We start from the raw sequence: 17,819 nt of genomic DNA on the forward strand, positions 1-17,819 counted from the left end.
CATCGTAGACTCCGGGAACCTTACCCTTGTACACGACATACGTCGGCATCGCTATGCACTAGCCAAACGAAACGTTAGTACCAATTCACAGACAATACATAAGCAATATATAATTATGCAACAGAACGATCGGAAGAGAAAAGCAAGACATTAATAGCATCGATTACATCTAAGTTGAACGACTCTCGAAACCAAAGAGACATACTACAAGTTCATTAAAGTTTAATTACAACATGAGCCAATCGATGTTTCAGAACTAGACACAGCATCACTGCTTTCGACTCGACTCAAGGGACCGGAGCGTGGATGAAGCCGCCGTCTATCATGGGAGTCATGAAATAACGGTCGTTGTCAGCCTGCATTTGTAGCATTGTGTCGATGTCACTGTTGGACGGTTGATTTCTGAGGTAGAACTGCCCCGAGGTACGAAGGACATCTTGATGGATGATTTCCGCAAACTCCGACTGGATGCGAAAGAATTCTTGTCGGAGGTCCGCGTCCTGGATTGCCGACACGCTCGCGGCCCAATCTTTGAGTTTACTCGGTAGCAGAAGTTGATGATGGTCCCGTACGATCGCCCGCATGTGATGGATGGCGTAGTAGGCACCCTTCTGACCGCCAGGCGGCTGCTTGACGCAGCAGAACATCGTATTGTGGGAGAACACGTGCTTGCCGTACTTACGAATAGGCCTGGTGAAGGTGCCTCCAGATTTGGCGTAGCCGGGGAGAACATCATCAAGAACCTTCTTGACATTTGTGTAGTCTACGTTCGACTGACGGTCCGGGTCGAAATACGTGGCCATGGAATATTTGGGGCTTAGGAGGATGAGCGTGCAACGTGTGTCACTGCAGAAAACACGGAATGTTAAAAGAAAAACGATCGAAATGTAAGAATTCATATGTTACGGGCCGGTTGAGGGGAGGACTTACTCGGGAAAGTAAGGCACGAGGAAGTTATCCTTATCTTGGTTTGCCAGAATGACGCCTTCGAGGTAAGAACTCGCGACTTGCCGGTCCCCAGCGCTGCCCAAGATCTTGGCACGCATGTAGAAGGGGTCGACTATCACGATGTCCGGGGTCTTGTCGCGAATGATCCGCATCTCCATACTCAGCGAAAATAGCCGAACGAAGGTGTAGTGCAGCGGATGAAGGTTCAACATAGCGTGGATGTCATCAAAACGCAGGACGATCGTACGCCCGATGGAGTTATCCACAAAGCCCTTGCCCTCTGGCACCTTGGCCGCGAAAACCGGGTATGCCACATCCTTCTCCCTGAGACGCCGCTTCTCCAAAGAAAGAACACTGTCATGCAGACTCCGCATAGCACCGGTTGCAGCATTGAGCATATTTGTCGGTAGCATCGCCCTACCCGCCACATGCACCCTCCTCGAGATATCCTGCGGTGAAGGTGGCCCGTCCTGAGCACGGATCGTACTCGGTGCCGGCTGGCTCGCACCCTTCTTAGTCTTTCTTTTGCGTGCCTTCTTCTTCTCCTGTAATGGGACCGAGTTCTGCTCACAGACCGCCTTCTTGAGTGTGTTGGGGCTGATAATATTTCGCACCTCGCCTATCTGAGGCTCGGTGAAGTCGGCAGCTGGAGGCGTCTCCTGAGAGCTGAACGCCAGACGGCGCCTGTTGCAACTTGGCTTCTCCGCGGTACGAGCTAGATCGCACACGTCTTTTGTTGGGTTTGGTTCTTGAGAAGGAGGCCCCATGAAGTCGCCATCGTACCCATGCTCGGCAAAGTACTGATCGACGTTGCCAAATGTATCATCGTCGTCGTCGTCGTCGTTCTGATCCTGTGCCATATGCATGTTTGGATCCAGTGGCATAGGGATGTCCGGCACCGTTACGGCGGTCTTGCCATGGGGCCGACTTGGCGCCGGCACGACTGGCGGTGTTGTCTTTGGGGTGGTGTCCCCCGCCCCCAAACGAATCTGGCTCTTCGGCCAAAGCAGGGGCCAGCTCAGGCAGGCGCTGAGGGTCATCACGTCTTCATCGTCGGCCCCGACGGGTCGAATCGGAGGTAACAAGTCGTCGCAGCCTGGCAGCACCCGAACCAGTTGAACCCTAAACAAGTTGGGTGGCATCTGGGTACCGTGGAACAAGGGGTTGCCCGGTTGAACGATTTTGCCCTTGGCGACATCGACCAACTCGTTGTTCACGAAGTGGAGGAGAGTGCACGGAACGTCGGCGGCGCCCTGCGAAAACATGTAGGGCGTCAGGGATGCCCAGTCAAAGGCAAGGAGATGAAGTCCTCGGCCGAGAGAGGCTTAATTAGTTACCGTGATGATGGCGTCGAGCTCGGCTAATGTCGACGCACCGCCAACGGCGGGCGTGCAGTTGACGGAGGGGCCGCTTGCTGAAGAGGTGCCGGCCGGCGTACACCCGGGTGCATTAAGCTCCCGTGCCGGCGTCGGAGACACCAATGCCGCCTCCGCCGGAGGCACCAATGGCCCCGCCATCGCATTATGCGAGTTGCTGGCCGTGAAGCTAGGAATCGGGGGCGGCCCCTGTTGGCCGCCCGCAATCCACGCACTCAACCCCGAGATCAAGGTAGGCACAAGGGCGGTGATCGTCGCTCCGAGTCGTTGTTCCACTTGCTCTTGGACAATCTCCGGAATCCGCGCCACCTGTGCCTTGAGTTCTTGAACCTCTCGCGCCTGGCTTTCCGAGCTGGTCTTTTTCTCCTTCCGCACACCAGCGGTATAGTATGACCCCCATTTTGTCGACAAGCCTTTGCCGGCCACACGACCAGCTGACGTCGGCTTACTGAGCTTATCCTTGTTCTTCATTACATTCAACCCCCTATTTAGAGTGGTGTCCCAAGGGTTGCTCTTAGTCGACCCCGCGCTACTGCTTTCAGTCGCCTGCGGAAGGAATGTGAACCATTTAGAAATTTGGCTTCATTAATTAGAATGCAACCATATGGAGCTAATTACGCGGGGGTGTATTCCTTACCAGAACAAGCTCAAGCTGCCTGGTCTTCGGATCCGTGGTAAGCTCCTTTGTTTTCGGGTCCTTCTTGTACCGGGCCCTGACAAAGTTCCTGGTCTGCTTGTCACCGTATTTATCGAAGAGGGGCGGTAGGCCTTGCTCGGCACGGTCCGCCTCCTCCTTGTCCCATATAGGCTCCGCCACTCTGTAACCGCCGGGACCGAGTGTGTGTTCCCCTATGTTCAGCTCCCGCATTTGTTTCCCCCACTCACTTGATTGGGAGCTTGCGGTGCTCGAGCAATTGATCTTGAAGTCGTTGTAGTCATCTTCGGTGATCGAAGGATTTTTCTCCTTGATCTTCTGATAACTCTCACCTTTCTCGATCATTCTCTTCACATTGCTTTTCCAAGTAGACAGGGCCTTGCTCATCTTCGTGAGGGCAGCATTGTTCACTTTATTCCCTTTGAGGCTTGTGTTTTCAAATTCAGCGGGGAACTTGTATCGTTCGTGCAGCTTCGTGAAGAGGAGGTTGCGCAAATTCCCTCGGTCAGGATGCCTCAGGTTCTCGGTGTTGATCGAGACGGTGCTCCGGACAATGCACCCGAGCTGAAGCGAGTACCCCTTGACTATTCGTTCGGGCGCCGTTGGATTCCCGTTGGAGTCCACTTCAGTAACTTCCTCCTTGAGGGTGCGGAGCACGATCGGGCGCCGGTCCTTCCGTTGCCTCTTCGGTTGGCTGCCATCTGTGCGTGCGCCGCCATCATCAGTGGTGGCATCCTCGGCGGCACCATCAGTGGTGGCATCAGTGTGGTCATCCTCGGCGGCACCATCCGTGGTCTCAGGATCGGTGGGGAAGGCGGCGGCCTCATACAAGTGAGGTTGTTCCTCCATCTCCTGGGACAGCTCCCAGAATGCCTTGCCGCCCGAACCCCCGGCCTCATCGTTGTGGGCCATGTTTCTCTCTAAATAGAAACAAAGTTTGGTCAAAAAGTTGGTTATTGTCAAGGAACAAGATCATGGTCTCATCATTTAGGGTTTGTCGACACCGAGGCATCCTAAAATCTAAGCTTTTATCATTGAGGGTTTTTCGACGCCAAGGCACCCTAAAAGCCTAACCTTTCATCATTTCGGTTTTTATCGACACCGAGGCACCCTAAAAGCCATGCATTAGTCACAAGTACGCCGGGGCACTTGATCCTACTTAATTAACTACTAAGATACCCCGGCCCATGCATTAGTCACAAGTACCCCATATGTCCTATTTTTAGCAAAGTCATGCTAAAATTCACGGAAAATTTCAGCATGACCTTTACTGAAAATAGGACATATGGAGTACCCGAATTTGCCGGAACGGAAGTTAATCGACATTCCGGCAAACTCAAGGGCCTCTCGGGGTACCTGCAAAATCATTATCCCAGGTGGACATGGATGCAATGTCACATGTCACATGGATCCCACACCCACAGGAGCTGGTGAAGCTTCATGTGTATTTCACGAAAACCAGCCTGACTAAAGAGCTTTATGTAGAAAACAAATCACTCCACCAGCTCACACAGGATCATCCCTCTAAGCAATTACTCAAAATGGGCACTAGCAGCAAAATGAACATTTTACAATCTGAACTTTTTTTGTCATCTATGTGCTCATTTAACTTTGATCCAAATAGTATCAAAGTTCTTAGAAACAAGCAGCTCTGCTAACAAAGAACAGTAAAAATGGGGCTTGCCTTAAGATGGGAAGTAAAGTTGCAAAAACTATCACAAAGAACAGTAAAAATGGAACATAGCTCAGCATTTGTATTGATAGGAACAAACATAAAATCAAACCATGGGCATCTACTAGGTAGACCAACATAAAATTTTGACTGGAGTTACATAAGGGGAAATTGATGTGATGAATGGCAGTTAGGGAGCTGAGCTGATCATGTCCATGTATTCTAATTCTACAGTAAGATGGCATTGCTGTTGGTACCAATTTATTTGTTCACAAAGATACATTTTTGGTAATGCATAGACAACATCACCTTTTATTTATCATGGTTGGTTCTGTTCCATAATTTATCATGGTTGGTTCCGTAATTATTTCCTGGCTAATTAGCAAGTAAGTAACTCTTACATTATCAAAGCTTGCCAGTTTCTGAAATCAATTACTGACAGGGAATAGCACAGGCACACAGCAAACCTATAACTTAATGATGGTTATTAGGGAAGACAGGAAATGAGGATGGACAGAACCATATGTTTGGGAAATGCAAATAGAAGTAGTGCTATGAGAGTAAATTTTTTTCAATTTTCATTGATGTTTCAAATTAGATCGGTGCACATGTGGCTGCAATTTCTATTGGTCATCCAAGATGGGTGTTCATAGTAAAGTACTATATAGTGGCACTAACATAACCAAGGATTGCTTTTAAAAAAAACATAACCAAGAATCACCTTCCACGTGGCTTCTTCTCTTTAGCCTGGCTTCCTTCTGCAAAGTGGGCAAATACTTCTGTCTGCTGCAGTAGGTACTTCAGTCGCCCTTTCCCTTCTTGTTCTGTGATCAAAACCACGATGAGAATGCAATACACACCAAAGAATATCATATACAAGAATTGCAGAAATTAAACAAGGTCAGACCCACACTATCTATTCTTTCTTCATGGCAGAATATCATATACAAGCACGAATTTTGTTCACATTTATATAGCAACAAATATTTATACACTCATATATCATTCTTCTACCCAGCAGCAACCCACTAAACCCTTTTCTACCTAGCCGCAACCCGCTAAAGCTTCTTCCACCCAGCTACCGGCCAGAGGGCACCAAGGCCTCAGCCTCTCAGGTTTGTGTTGCGATCCTCTCCTGCGTGCACCTTGTCGAGCACAGCACTGGCTCGCTGACCCTTTTCTACCTCCACCATGTGCTAACCTTGCTCGTGCGGCGAAATAGCTGTTAGTAAGATCCTAGCTCTCTCTTTTCTTAGAAATAATAAATCGCCAAGCAGGAATGAAAAGATTATTTGATTGAAGAAACCACCATGGCAGCAAATAACTGAACCTTCACTCTGTTTTAACTGAAAATATATTTGAAAAAAAAACTTTTACACGTGTGAAAATCTTCTCTACAGGTGGAAGAACACATCAAACACAGTGCAAAAACTAAACCCTTGCACTCTGTCAAAACTAGAAGAAAATGAACATATATTCCTATACAGTGCAAAAACTAAATATATGCCCATATTTAAGTCCGAACGTTACGTTCTTTTAATTGAAGAAACTAAACATTTGATCATATTCAGTGCAGAAACAGAGTTTATAATATTTTGAAGTGGACAAACTGAAGATTGGCTTTTTTAAGTGCAAAAACTGAAGATACATGCTACGTTATTGTGCAAAACGTTTACATTAACTCTGTGTAAGTGCAAGTGATGAAAATCTGCTCTCCTTATGAGAAAAAAACTGAATACATGCCCTGTTTATCTGAAGAATTGAATGAACATTGGCCCCGAAGCATTTTCTTGACTAAACTGTGCTCGTAATCCAATTTATGGCCTAATCTACTCAGATTTTACTCAATGACCATGTGCCCAGAGAAAAGGGGAAGAACAGAAGAGGAGGAAGAGCGTACCACGTCTGTAGTCGGGCTAAGCTGTCGCCGGTGACGGTGGAGACGAGGCTGGCTGACCGACCCGGCAGCCAAATGCCTTTGTTCGTAGGCAACTTCTCTGGGCAACCTCCCTGCTCTGTGAGAGTCTTCTTACTGTAGGCGGCGGGGCAGCGTCGAGGTGGCGGGGCAGCGGCGTCGGGGCGGGGTCGAGGCGGCGTCGGGGCGGCGTCGGGGCGGCGGGGCGGCGTCGAGGCGGCGTCGGGGCGGCGGGGCAGCGTCGAGGCGGCGGGGCAGCGGCGTCGGGAGAGGAGAGGGGAAGGGGATCTAGGGCGAGGGAGAGGGCGAGGGAGAGGGAAGGCGAGGAGAGGGCGAGGGAGGGAGAGGGCGAGGGCGAGGGCGAGCAGTGGGTCAGGGCAGCGGCGGCGGCGGCGGTGGATCGAGAGGGAGAGGGAACTGGCGAGGGGGAGAGGGAAGGGGGGATCGGGCGAAGGGGGAGAGGGAAGGGGGGATCGGGCACAATACTAATGGCGCACCTCACTGTGGTGCGCCATTAGCATGTCCATACTAATGGCGCACCTCACCGTGGTGCGCCATTAGTATTTTTTTTATTTCAACTCGAGCCAACAGGTTATGTACCACCAGAACTGATCCACATCAAGTCCCCTCTACTAGCTCGACTGGTCAGCAGCCAGTTCTCACACCAGGAGGTCCTGGGTTCGACTCCCAGGCTCCACAAATTTTTTTTAGCATTTAAAAAGCTGTTTGATACTTATTTGTGTTTAAATATGTTCAAACTTGTTTAAATAATAACAGTAATATTTTTTATAAGACAGTAGCATTTAAAAAGCTGTTTGATACTTATTTTTTTATAAGACGGTGCGCGGGGTGCGGGGGGTCGGCGGCGGCGGTTGAGTAGGGGAATCGAGGGTGCGGGGGGTCGGCGGCGGCGGCCGGTGGACTGGGGGGGTGCTCGGCGGCGAGGGGGACCGGATCTGGCGAGGTGGGATAGCGATCGAGATGGAGGGGGATCGAGATCGAGTGTCCATGAAATTTAAAAATATTCATGATAGTTCAAAAAGTACCCATGAAATACAATCGAGAAATGAAGGCTACGATTTAAATACAATCGATCTTAGCTAGCTATCTGTTCACAATCTTCTTGCCCTTCTTTTTCGCAAATGGAGTTCTTCTGTGGAACGGACGTCCTTTAGGTAGGGTGGTCCTGCTTCTTCTTGTGGTGTATGCTGCTACTTCATCATCGTCGTCATGTTCGATCCTCGGGTCGCCGTACTTGTCGAAGTCTTGCTCATTGGCTACTCCATCCATTCCGATGATCTTCCTTTTGCCTCTCCTCACGACAACACGACTGGGCTTTGGCGGGTCGGTAATGAAGAAGCATTGGTCCACTTGGGAAGCCAGTACCCATGGCTCATTTTTCGCGGTGACGTTTGCGCCCGCGGTCTTGGATTTGGCTTCGGGTATAACCATGGTGGTGAAATACCGGTCTTCTTTTATGACGTTCTTGGCCCATCTGACACGGAACATCGGGACCTTCTCTCCAGCGTAGCTCAGCTCCCAGATCTCCTCGATCCTTCCGTAGTATCTGTCCTTGTCGTTACCGGTGTAGGATTCCATCGTTACCCCGGAGTTCTGATAACCATCGCTCTTCATGTCCTTGGCCTCGGTGTAGAATGTGTAGCCGTTGATATCGTACGCCTCATAGGTCATCAGGTTGTGCTCGGCGCCCTGTGACAAGGCGAATATGAGTTGTTCTTCCGCGGAAGAATCCTCATGTAAAGGGTACGACAGAAGCTTCTGCTTGAACCAACGCGTGAAACATGAGTTGTGCTCTTTGAGTGTATCTCCGTCCGTCCTCTGTTGGCCTCGGTCATTGTACGTCTTCTTAATAAAGGTTTTGTGCTCTACCACCCAAGGATCGACCACGTCTATGTGTTGTAGCGCGACTAGGTTTGCTCTTTCAAAGTCGGTGAGTCGACCCTCGAAGTCGACATGCATTTCGCGGCGACCCTCACGGTGACCCCATCCAGCGAGCCTGCCGAGGTGCCTGTTGACGGGCAGACCAACGGGGTTCTCGATGCCTAGATAATTCGTGCAGTAGGAGATGCACTCTTCGGTCAGAAAGCCCCTGGCTATGCTTCCTTCTGGACGTGACATGTTGCGAACGTATCCTTTGATGACACCATTCATCCTTTCGAACGGCATCATGCTGTGCAGGAACGTCGGCCCGAGTTGGATGATATCCTCCACTATATGGACCAGCAGATGCACCATAACGTCGAAGAATGCGGGCGGGAAGTACATCTCAAGCTCGCATAGTATCACCACGATCTCTTCCTGTAGCCTTCTGAGTTGCCTCACGCCAATCGACTTCCGAGAGATGACGTCGAAGAAGTTGCATAGGCCAAATAGCGTTTCACGGACGTGCGCGTCCATGATCCCACGGATTGCAACTGGAAGTATCTGCGTCATCAGCACGTGACAGTCGTGAGACTTCATCCCGCTGAACTTCTGCTTCGCTGGGTCTAGGTATCTGCTTATCTTCCCCGCGTAACCGTAAGGAAGTTTTACTCCTAGGAGGCAGGTGAAAAACTGCTCGATCTCCTCCTGACTTAGAGTGAAGCACGCGGGAGGGTAGTCATTTCCGGTCTTCTTGGCCTTTCTGCCTTTGTGACGACTTTCTGTGTCCTGCTTCGCCTCATCATCATCATCATCATCATCATCATCATCATCATCATCATCATCATCATCATCATCATATATAGCGTGAAGCTCCTGCCTGATGCCCATTGATTTCAAGTCTGCCCTTGCTTTCGGCCCATCTTTGGTCCTCTCTGGCATGTTGAGCAGGGTACCAAGCAGACTCTCGCACACGTTCTTCGTGATATGCGTGACATCAAGGCTGTGAGGCACACGGTGGATCTTCCAGTACGGCAAGTCCCAGAAAACAGACCTTGTTTTCCATACCTTCAGCAGCGGCTCTGGCGCCTTTCGCTTCTTTCCCGGCTCTGGCGCCTTTTGCTTCTTTCCCGGCAGTGGGCAGTCTTTCCAATTTTTCAACAGCTTGTCTATTTCCTCGCCGCTCCTCGTACACGGGCGTTTTCGGGGTTCGGTTTCACCATCGAACAGATCCTTGCGTTTCCTCCACGGGTCATCGTCGCGAAGCCACCTTCGATGTCCCATGAACACGGTTTTCGAAGACCCGGGATCTCTATCTAGCTGGCGATACGTTGTGTCATCCATGCACCTTACGCATCCAGAAAATCCGTGGACTACCTGCCCCGCAAGATATCCGTAACCGAGATAGTCGTGCACCGTCGTGAGCAGTGCGGCTCTCATAGGGAAATATTCTTTCTCTGCGGCGTCCCACGTATTGGCTGGCGTTTTCCACAGCGTGTCAAGCTCCTCTTTCAGCAGCCCCAGATACAGATTGATGTCGTTCCCTGGTTGTTTCGGCCCTTCAATTAGCATACTCATGTGAATGTACTTCCTCTTCATGCACAACCAGGGGGGAAGGTTGTACATCCACACAAACACAGGCCAGGTGCTATGTGTGCTTCTCTGGCTGCCAAACGGATTGACTCCATCGGTGCTCGCGCCCAGCACGATGTTCCTTGGATCGTTCCCAAATTCTGGGTATTCGAAGTTCAACGCTTGCCACTGGCTCGCATCCTTAGGGTGACTCAGCATCTTGTCTTTTTTATCTATCTCCGGATCATTTGCGTCATCTTCTCGCTTCTTCTCCTCCCTATCCGCGTGCCAACGCAGGAGCTTTGCTACCTTAGGATCCGCGAAATACCGCTGCAGACGAGGAGTGATCGGAAAGTACCACACCACTTTTCGAGGAGCTTTCTTCCTCTTCTTGTATCGAGTGACACCGCACACCGGACATATGGTAGACTCCGCGTGCTCGTCCCGATAAATGATGCAATTGTTCATGCACACATGGTATTTCACGTGCGGTAAATCCAGAGGACACACGATTTTCTTCGCCTCCTCCAAACTGGTCGGGCACTTGTTCCCCTTGGGAAGACGTTCGTGCCAGAATGACATGTTCTCGTCGAAGCATGCGTCGGTCATTTTGTGTTTTACCTTCATCTCCAGAGCCATGAGCGTTACTTTCAGGCGGGTATCCTCGGGCCTGCATCCTTCATACAATGGAGTAACCGCGTCTAACTCAAGTTGATCCATCTTGGCTTTCTCTCGGGCGGCAGCTCTTGCGTTATCCGTCTGCTTGAGAAGCAGCTCTTGAATATGAGGGTCCTGCACCCAGCCCATCGATGGTCCAGCGTCGTCTGCTCCGCCGGCATCATCATCATGTCCTGCATCTTCTACATGATGACTGTGTACAGCATCACCGTCGTGATCATCTCCTGGGGATTCTTCGTCTTCTCGCCCCCCCCGAGCCGCGGTGGTTGTCTTGCTGCCCTTCCTCATTTCTTGCCCGGCCCCCATGGACGACTTCGTAGTCATCTTCATCACCTTGCCACCGATAGCCATCCATGAAACCACGCAAGAGCAGGTGGTCCCGCACCTGCCCGGAATCCGGGTCCGCAATAAGGCTATTCAGCTTGCATCTTCGACACGGACATCTTATCTCCGTCTCGTTCTTTTGAAGCATCTCGGCCTTCGTGGACCTCAAAAACCTATTCACGATGCCTTCGGTCATCGTGCGGACCATGGTCGCCTGCGGGGTAGAGCAAAACGATATTTTAGAACCAAGAAAAAATTTGGCATGACTTTCCCTAAAAATAGGACCAAAAAGAATGCTTAATGCCAAAATTCTCGCCGAAACGGAAATGAATCAACATTCCGGCAAAATATTGGCAACTATCGCATTTCAAATACCGGTACACCTCCAAACACAAACACATATGCAACACCACAAACATATGCAACACCACGAACATACATAGATCTAGCTAGGCCATAAAAAGTGCATGTGCACATTGTTGTAGGGAGAACAACATAAATATAGCTTCCCCCCTTACTTACCTAGCAAAACAAGGTAACTTAACCACTTAATTTGAATGAATCTATGGTGGAAATGAGGTGAAAAAGAGGAGGCACCCGAGACAAGGAGGAGGCGGTGGAGAGAATGAAGTGGGGAGAAAGTGAGTGTGGGAGGAGAGGCTGTCCAAAATATCTTGTTGCTGCCCACTTACTAATGGCGCACCAGCAACAAATGCGCCATTAGTAATCCAGGTTACTAATGGCGCACCCCCTGGTGGTGCGCCATTAGTACTTTTGCAAAAAAAGGAATAAAAACAATAATAAAAAAAATAACATTAGTGGCGCACCTTCTGGCTGGTGCGCCATTACTAGTTACAACTAGTAATGGCGCACCACCAGGGGATGCGCCATTAGTATGTTTGGACAGGCGCACTAGTTCAAAAAAAATTTGGTACTAATGGCGCACCGTGGGTAGGGTGCGCCATTAGTAGTTTCAACACTAATGGCGCATCAGAAGGTGGTGCGCCATTAGTATATACTAATGGCGCACCACATGTCTGGTGCGCCATTAGTTTCATTTCCATCTATAGCCCTTTTCCTAGTAGTGCTAACCCGCCCTCTACCTCTCCCGAGAGTCGCCGCCGAGCCCTCCCTCTCCCGAGCGCCGCCGTCGAGCCCTCCCTCCCTCTCCCGATGGCCGAGTGATTCCCCAGAGATGAGGCCGCGGCCAACGGCTTCGGCCGCCGCTCGCTCCGCGAACAGGAGTCTTGGCTCCTGTTCCAGGCGAACATCCCGACGCTGCCGGACATGCGCGCCGGGCCAACGGGGTTGAGGCTCAGCAACGGGGGAGTGCCCATTCCCCCGTTGCCTGACGCGTGGTGAAACCGGGCTACTTCGTCGGCGAGGTCGACGTCGTGCGCGCCTCCCTCACCGACGCCCAGCTCGCCCTTCCCGAGTACGCCGTCGACAACATAGCGGCGTGGACGGCGTACTTCCAGCGCCGGCAGCAGCAAAGGATGGCGTCCACCAACGGCGCGCCGGTGGTGGCCGGACCGAAGAATAGCGAGGGACGCCACCTGTGGTGGGGTGTGTCCCCGGCCGCACCCTCGAGGGCGTTTTGACGTACCTCGAGGGCGGCAACGACCCGCCGTTGGCATACCCCCCGGCGAGGGCGGCCGCCACGGCCACGGCTCACCGCCGATGCGACGAGCAATGGTTGACCAGGAGGTTCGACGCCTCCTCTTCTTCCTCCTCCTCCCACTCTTCCTCACACTCGTCCGGCGCTACTCGGCGTCAAGGCCGAGCCCGCAGCGGAGACGCCGCTCGGCCGACGCACTCGCAGCGCCGGCATCGTCATCAATGAGGGCGGCCGGCGCGCCTCCTCTCTGGCTCCTCCGCGCTTCGTCAAGCCCAAGACGGAGCCGGGCCTGGCGCCGGTGAATACGGAGCCGGGCCTCCCCGCGGTGAAGACGGAGCACGACGGCGACGTCGAGCTCGACGATGACGCGACCCTAGAATGGGCGCGCGCAGATTCCCTGAAGATGGCGAGGGAGCGCCAGTGCGCCGCCCTGCGGCAATTCGCGCAGCGCCGTCGGGGCCGCGACGAAGGAGGAATCGTCGTCATCGAGGACAGCGACGACGACGCCGCGCCGCCCCCACCAGCCCGCATAGGCGACGTCGGTCAGGGGTCCACCAGGGACGGGCGCGTCAAGGAGGAGAAGCCGGACGACGACGACGACGACTACTCCGCTTTTAGCCAGTTTTTTAATTATATATATTATGTAATAAAAACCCGATTTTTTAATGTAATATATGCCGAATTTCGCCGAAGTTTGAACTTTTCTATATTTTTTAAATTTTTTGAACGCGACTGGGGACGGCCCTGGGGCTGGCGGCTGGGGACCAATTCGCCCCCAGGACGATTTTTTGCACCGGCTCACCCCCAGGGAGCGATTTTAGGCGTCTCTGGGGGGCCAACGGCTGGAGATGCTCTAAGGATGAGAAGGCACTCCTAGATGGAGATCAACTCTGTTGCCATCTATAGCAAATAACTTTATGATAAATTTGCTGAAGTGCAGTATGATTTATATTAAAGTGACAAATATATTGCAATAGCTATATTCTGACGGCAACTATTTTTTTGACGACAACTTGAGGCATGAATGCAGAAGTTAAGATACAATTTGCAGTTCAGCTCTCATCAACGATATGACGGGAAAAAAAATTAATTGTACATTTCTAGAGTAATTTTTGCAAAAGTTCTCTGTTTTGTTGAAATCATAATATTTGACTGTCACGTGTTTACTGTAGCTGGTGAAAAAAGGCCAAATTTTCTGCTGATTTCTAGCACAAAAGAAATTGGATGAAGGAGCATGGCTATCATTCAAACGAAACAAAGTCTCAATGTTCTCACATTTTAAACGAACAAAGCCCGAAGCAGGCCCCGCAAAAAAGTCTGAATTATATTGGCATCTTCGTCCCCATCCATCCTCCACGCTCCGCTGGTTCCATTGGCGATGGCACGGGGCTGCTCTACCAATGGGCAATGGCCGTCCTTATCGAGAGCGAAACGTCAACACCACCATCCCCACCCACTTGACTTTGACCGTTGACCCGCTGACATCACCCCCCACTCGTTCTTAAGGCCTCGGCCGCCCGCACTTCCTCCCCCCACTGTCCGTCCCCAGCAGCTCAGCTCAGCAATCCCCGCCAATCGCCATGGACGCGCTCGTCGCCGGACAGCAGGCCAGGCGGCGGATCCGGCCGCCGGAGCCCCTCGTGATGGCCGCCTCCCCGACCACGCCCGCCGCGTTCAAGTGCCCGATCTCGCTCGAGGTGATGCGCTCGCCGGTGAGCCTCCCCACCGGCGCCACCTACGACCGGGCGTCCATACAGCGCTGGCTCGACTCCGGCCACCGCACCTGCCCGGCCACGCGGCTGCCGCTCGCGTCCACCGACCTGGTGCCCAACCTGCTCCTTCGCCGCCTCATCCACCTGCACGCCGCCACGCTGCCCCCCTCGCCCTCGCCCGAGGAGGCGCTCTCGCAGCTCGCCGCCTCGCACGGTGAGCCCGCCGCCGCGGAGAAGGCCGTGCGCTCGCTGGCCGCCAAGATCGCGCCGGAGAAAGGGAAGCAGGCCTCCGTCGCGTCCGCCGTCGCCGCTGATCTTGATTCCACCGTGCCGGCGCTCCTCTCCTTCGCCAAGGGAGGCGCCGGCACCGACGCGCGCGTCGACGCGGTGAGGATCCTGGCCACTGTGGCGCCGGAGATGGTGCCCTACCTGACCCGGGACGGCACCGAGAAGCGTGGGCGGGTCAAGATGGCCGTGGAGGCCATGGCTGCCGTCTTGTCCGCGGGCGGAGTCAGCGAAGATGCCAAGAAAGCCCTCATCACCGCGCTCGTGGCCGGCGATCTGGGGCGCGTCGTGGCGACGCTGCTCGCAGCAGGTCCCACCGGCGTCGTGGTTCTCGAGGCGATCCTGACGTCGCCCGTGCCGGACGCCGACGTCAAGACCGCAATCGCCGACAGGTCGGAGCTGTTCCCCGATCTGGTGAGGATCCTCAAGGAGGCCGCGTCGCCGGCAGCCATCCTGTGCATGGCCGCGGCCGTGCAGGTACGCGGGCGGCCCGCACGAGCGTCGATGGTCCGAGCCGGCGCAGTGCCCGCGCTCGCGCTGGCCGTGGCGGCAGCGCCCACGGCCGCGGCGGAGTCCGCGCTGATGCTGTTAGTAGAGGCGGCCCGCTGCAGCGACGGTAAAGCAGCCATCGCCGAGGACGCGGCCGAGGTGGCGGCGGCCGTGATGGGCAGGATGATACGGGTGGGGCAAATGGGGCGCGAGGCCGCGGTGGCGCTGCTCTGGCTGTCGTGCTGCGCGGGGGGCGGGGAGCGGAAGATGAGGGAGGCGCTGGCAGCCGCGCCGGAAGCAGTGGGGAAGCTGCTGGTGGTGATGCAAGGGGACTGCTCGCCGGCGACGTCGAGGATGGCCGGCGAGCTGCTGAGAGCCGTGAGGATGGAGCAGGAGAGGAAGGGCATGGTCTCCTCCTCCTACGACAGCCGCACCATCCATGTCATGCCGTACTAGCAGCAAGTAAATTTGTCGAGCTAACCCGCTGTGCAAATTGTGTTTGCTTCCATTGGTGAAATCGCTGTGCAAACTGAAATAACAAGGAGAAATTCAGAGTGGAGACGCAAGAAACCAAGTCAAAGTGAGCAAGATAGCATTTTTGTTTGGAAAAATGTCGAGATACTCGCAGTATTGCCTGTACATGCGACCCTAATTTGGACGCGTAGTGGAGTGGATGGCTACCTCTTGTTCTCTTCTGAATTGGTGGTGTGCTACTGTGCTTATTTTAGATGCCTTTCGCAGTGGTTTTGTTAGTTTCAGTCAATGGACTGATCAACACACACGCGGTCGACATTTTTCGATAAAGAGCGATTTTATTATCTCAGAGTGTACAAAACATTATGAGTAACATCCGGCCGCATAACTAAGATGCATACAGCCAAATTCAAAAGTCTGACAAAAACATGAAATATAAACCGACATATCGGCAACAGTCCTATAGACCGACACTATGCCTATGTCGAAGGTGGTGGTGGGTCGATCCGGAGGTTATGCTGCCACCCATGCTGAGAAAAAACCTCCGTAGCCAGGGCTCCAACCGCGTACACACCGCCTTGAACAACGATTGATGCCCCGATCGTTGTAGCATGAACCACATATGAAGCGAGTGCGTATGACGGAAAATAACCTGCAGAGGAGAAGCATTTTTTTCATTAAAAACCAAATCGTTTCTACATAGCCAGAGCGACCAAATTAAGGCGTACGCTCTCACCCTTATAAACGCTTTAAATCTATTTGGAATACCGTCCAACCAGTGACCAAATATATTGGCAACACTTATGGGCGGATATATATTTGATGCTATTTGGATGATTGACCACGTAGAACGTGCAAACTTGAATTGGAAAAAGAGGTGTTTGATTGTCTCGTCATGAGTACAAAAACGACACTTCTTACTCCCTGGCCAGTTGCGTCGTGCGAGGTTGTTTTTGGTTAACAAAACTCCCTTACGAAGATACCATATGAAAATTTTCACTTTTAGTGGAATCTTGGACTTCCAAATTTTCTTGTTATTACTCACTGGTACCTCAGAATGTGTGAGCGCACGATACATAGAGTACTGTGAAAGACCCCGATGTAGTAAGATTCCAGCGAAACACATCCCGACCTTGTGTCAGGTTAATCAAATCCAACCGGGACAAAAGATTATGCCATGACAGAAGTCTGGGGCCAATCAAGTCCCGCCTAAACGAAATGTTCGGCGGGGATGAATTGAGCACGTGCGCAATAGTGTTGTTCTTATCGCGAGCAATGCTATATAAGGCTGGATATTGTTATCTGAGACTGGCATTGCCTAGCCAGATGTCTTTCCAAAATCGAATCTCCGACCCGTCTTTTATTGTGAAAGACCCAAAGCGAAAGAGATGTTTCTTTGCCGCCATTAGGCCAGCCCAGAAGTGTGAGTCACCAGGTTTCCAATATGCCTGGGACACTACCTTTTGGCCTAGATACTTGTTGTGCAACATGATTTGCCAAACACCATCCTCAGTAAGAAGTTTGAACAATCATTTACTGAGCAAGGCCTCATTCTTGACCTGTAGGTCATGAATTCCAAGGCCGCCTTGATTTTTTGGCCTACAAACCATGCTCTATTTGACCAACCGATATTTTTCTTTTCTCCATCTCCTTGCCAAAAAATCTGGATCTAAAATAATCCAATCTTTGCCGGACCCCTTTTGGGAGTTGGAAAAAAGAAAGCATATAGAGAACCATATTTGTAAGTACGGAGTTAATCAAAACCAGCCGTCCTCCAACTGAGAGCAGCTTGCCTTTCCAACTGCTCAATCGTTTCTCTAGATGCTCCTCTACATGCTTCCACTCCACAATGGTGAGACACCGATAGTGGATCGATATTCTCAAATGTTTAATCAGGAATTGGCCATGTTGTGACGCCCGGATAGTTACGCTACAGTAACCCTCCGCTAATGATGCCACGTCACCACGATTACTGTTGTTAATCTTGTGATGATTCAAATCCCGTTCAAATTCAAATTGAAAATCAAGTCAAACAATTAAAGTTTTCAAAAGTGAAAACTAAAATGTTCTTAATGTGACAAGCAAATCATGGATATTATTGGTGCAGGAACAAAATTTTTATAAAATACTAAATACCCTAAAGTGAACAAAACATTAGCAAAAACAATTATTTAAAAGCTTTTACAATAATAAACCATCACAACTATTTTACTTTATGTG

At 51.7% G+C, this 17,819-nt stretch overlaps 1 protein-coding gene across 1 annotated transcript; it reads left to right on the forward strand.

Annotated features, from left to right (window-relative positions):
- The first annotated feature begins 13,947 nt into the window (after positions 1 to 13,947).
- Positions 13,948 to 15,820, forward strand: LOC123057751 (U-box domain-containing protein 29). Its single transcript, XM_044480661.1, has one exon. It carries the CDS (start codon positions 14,220 to 14,222, stop codon positions 15,579 to 15,581), a length of 1,362 nt encoding a protein of 453 aa, XP_044336596.1. The 5' UTR covers positions 13,948 to 14,219; the 3' UTR covers positions 15,582 to 15,820.
- The last annotated feature ends 1,999 nt before the right edge of the window (positions 15,821 to 17,819 follow it).

Source organism: Triticum aestivum, chromosome 1A (assembly GCF_018294505.1).
Source record: "Triticum aestivum cultivar Chinese Spring chromosome 1A, IWGSC CS RefSeq v2.1, whole genome shotgun sequence".
Lineage (NCBI taxonomy): Eukaryota > Viridiplantae > Streptophyta > Magnoliopsida > Poales > Poaceae > Triticum > Triticum aestivum.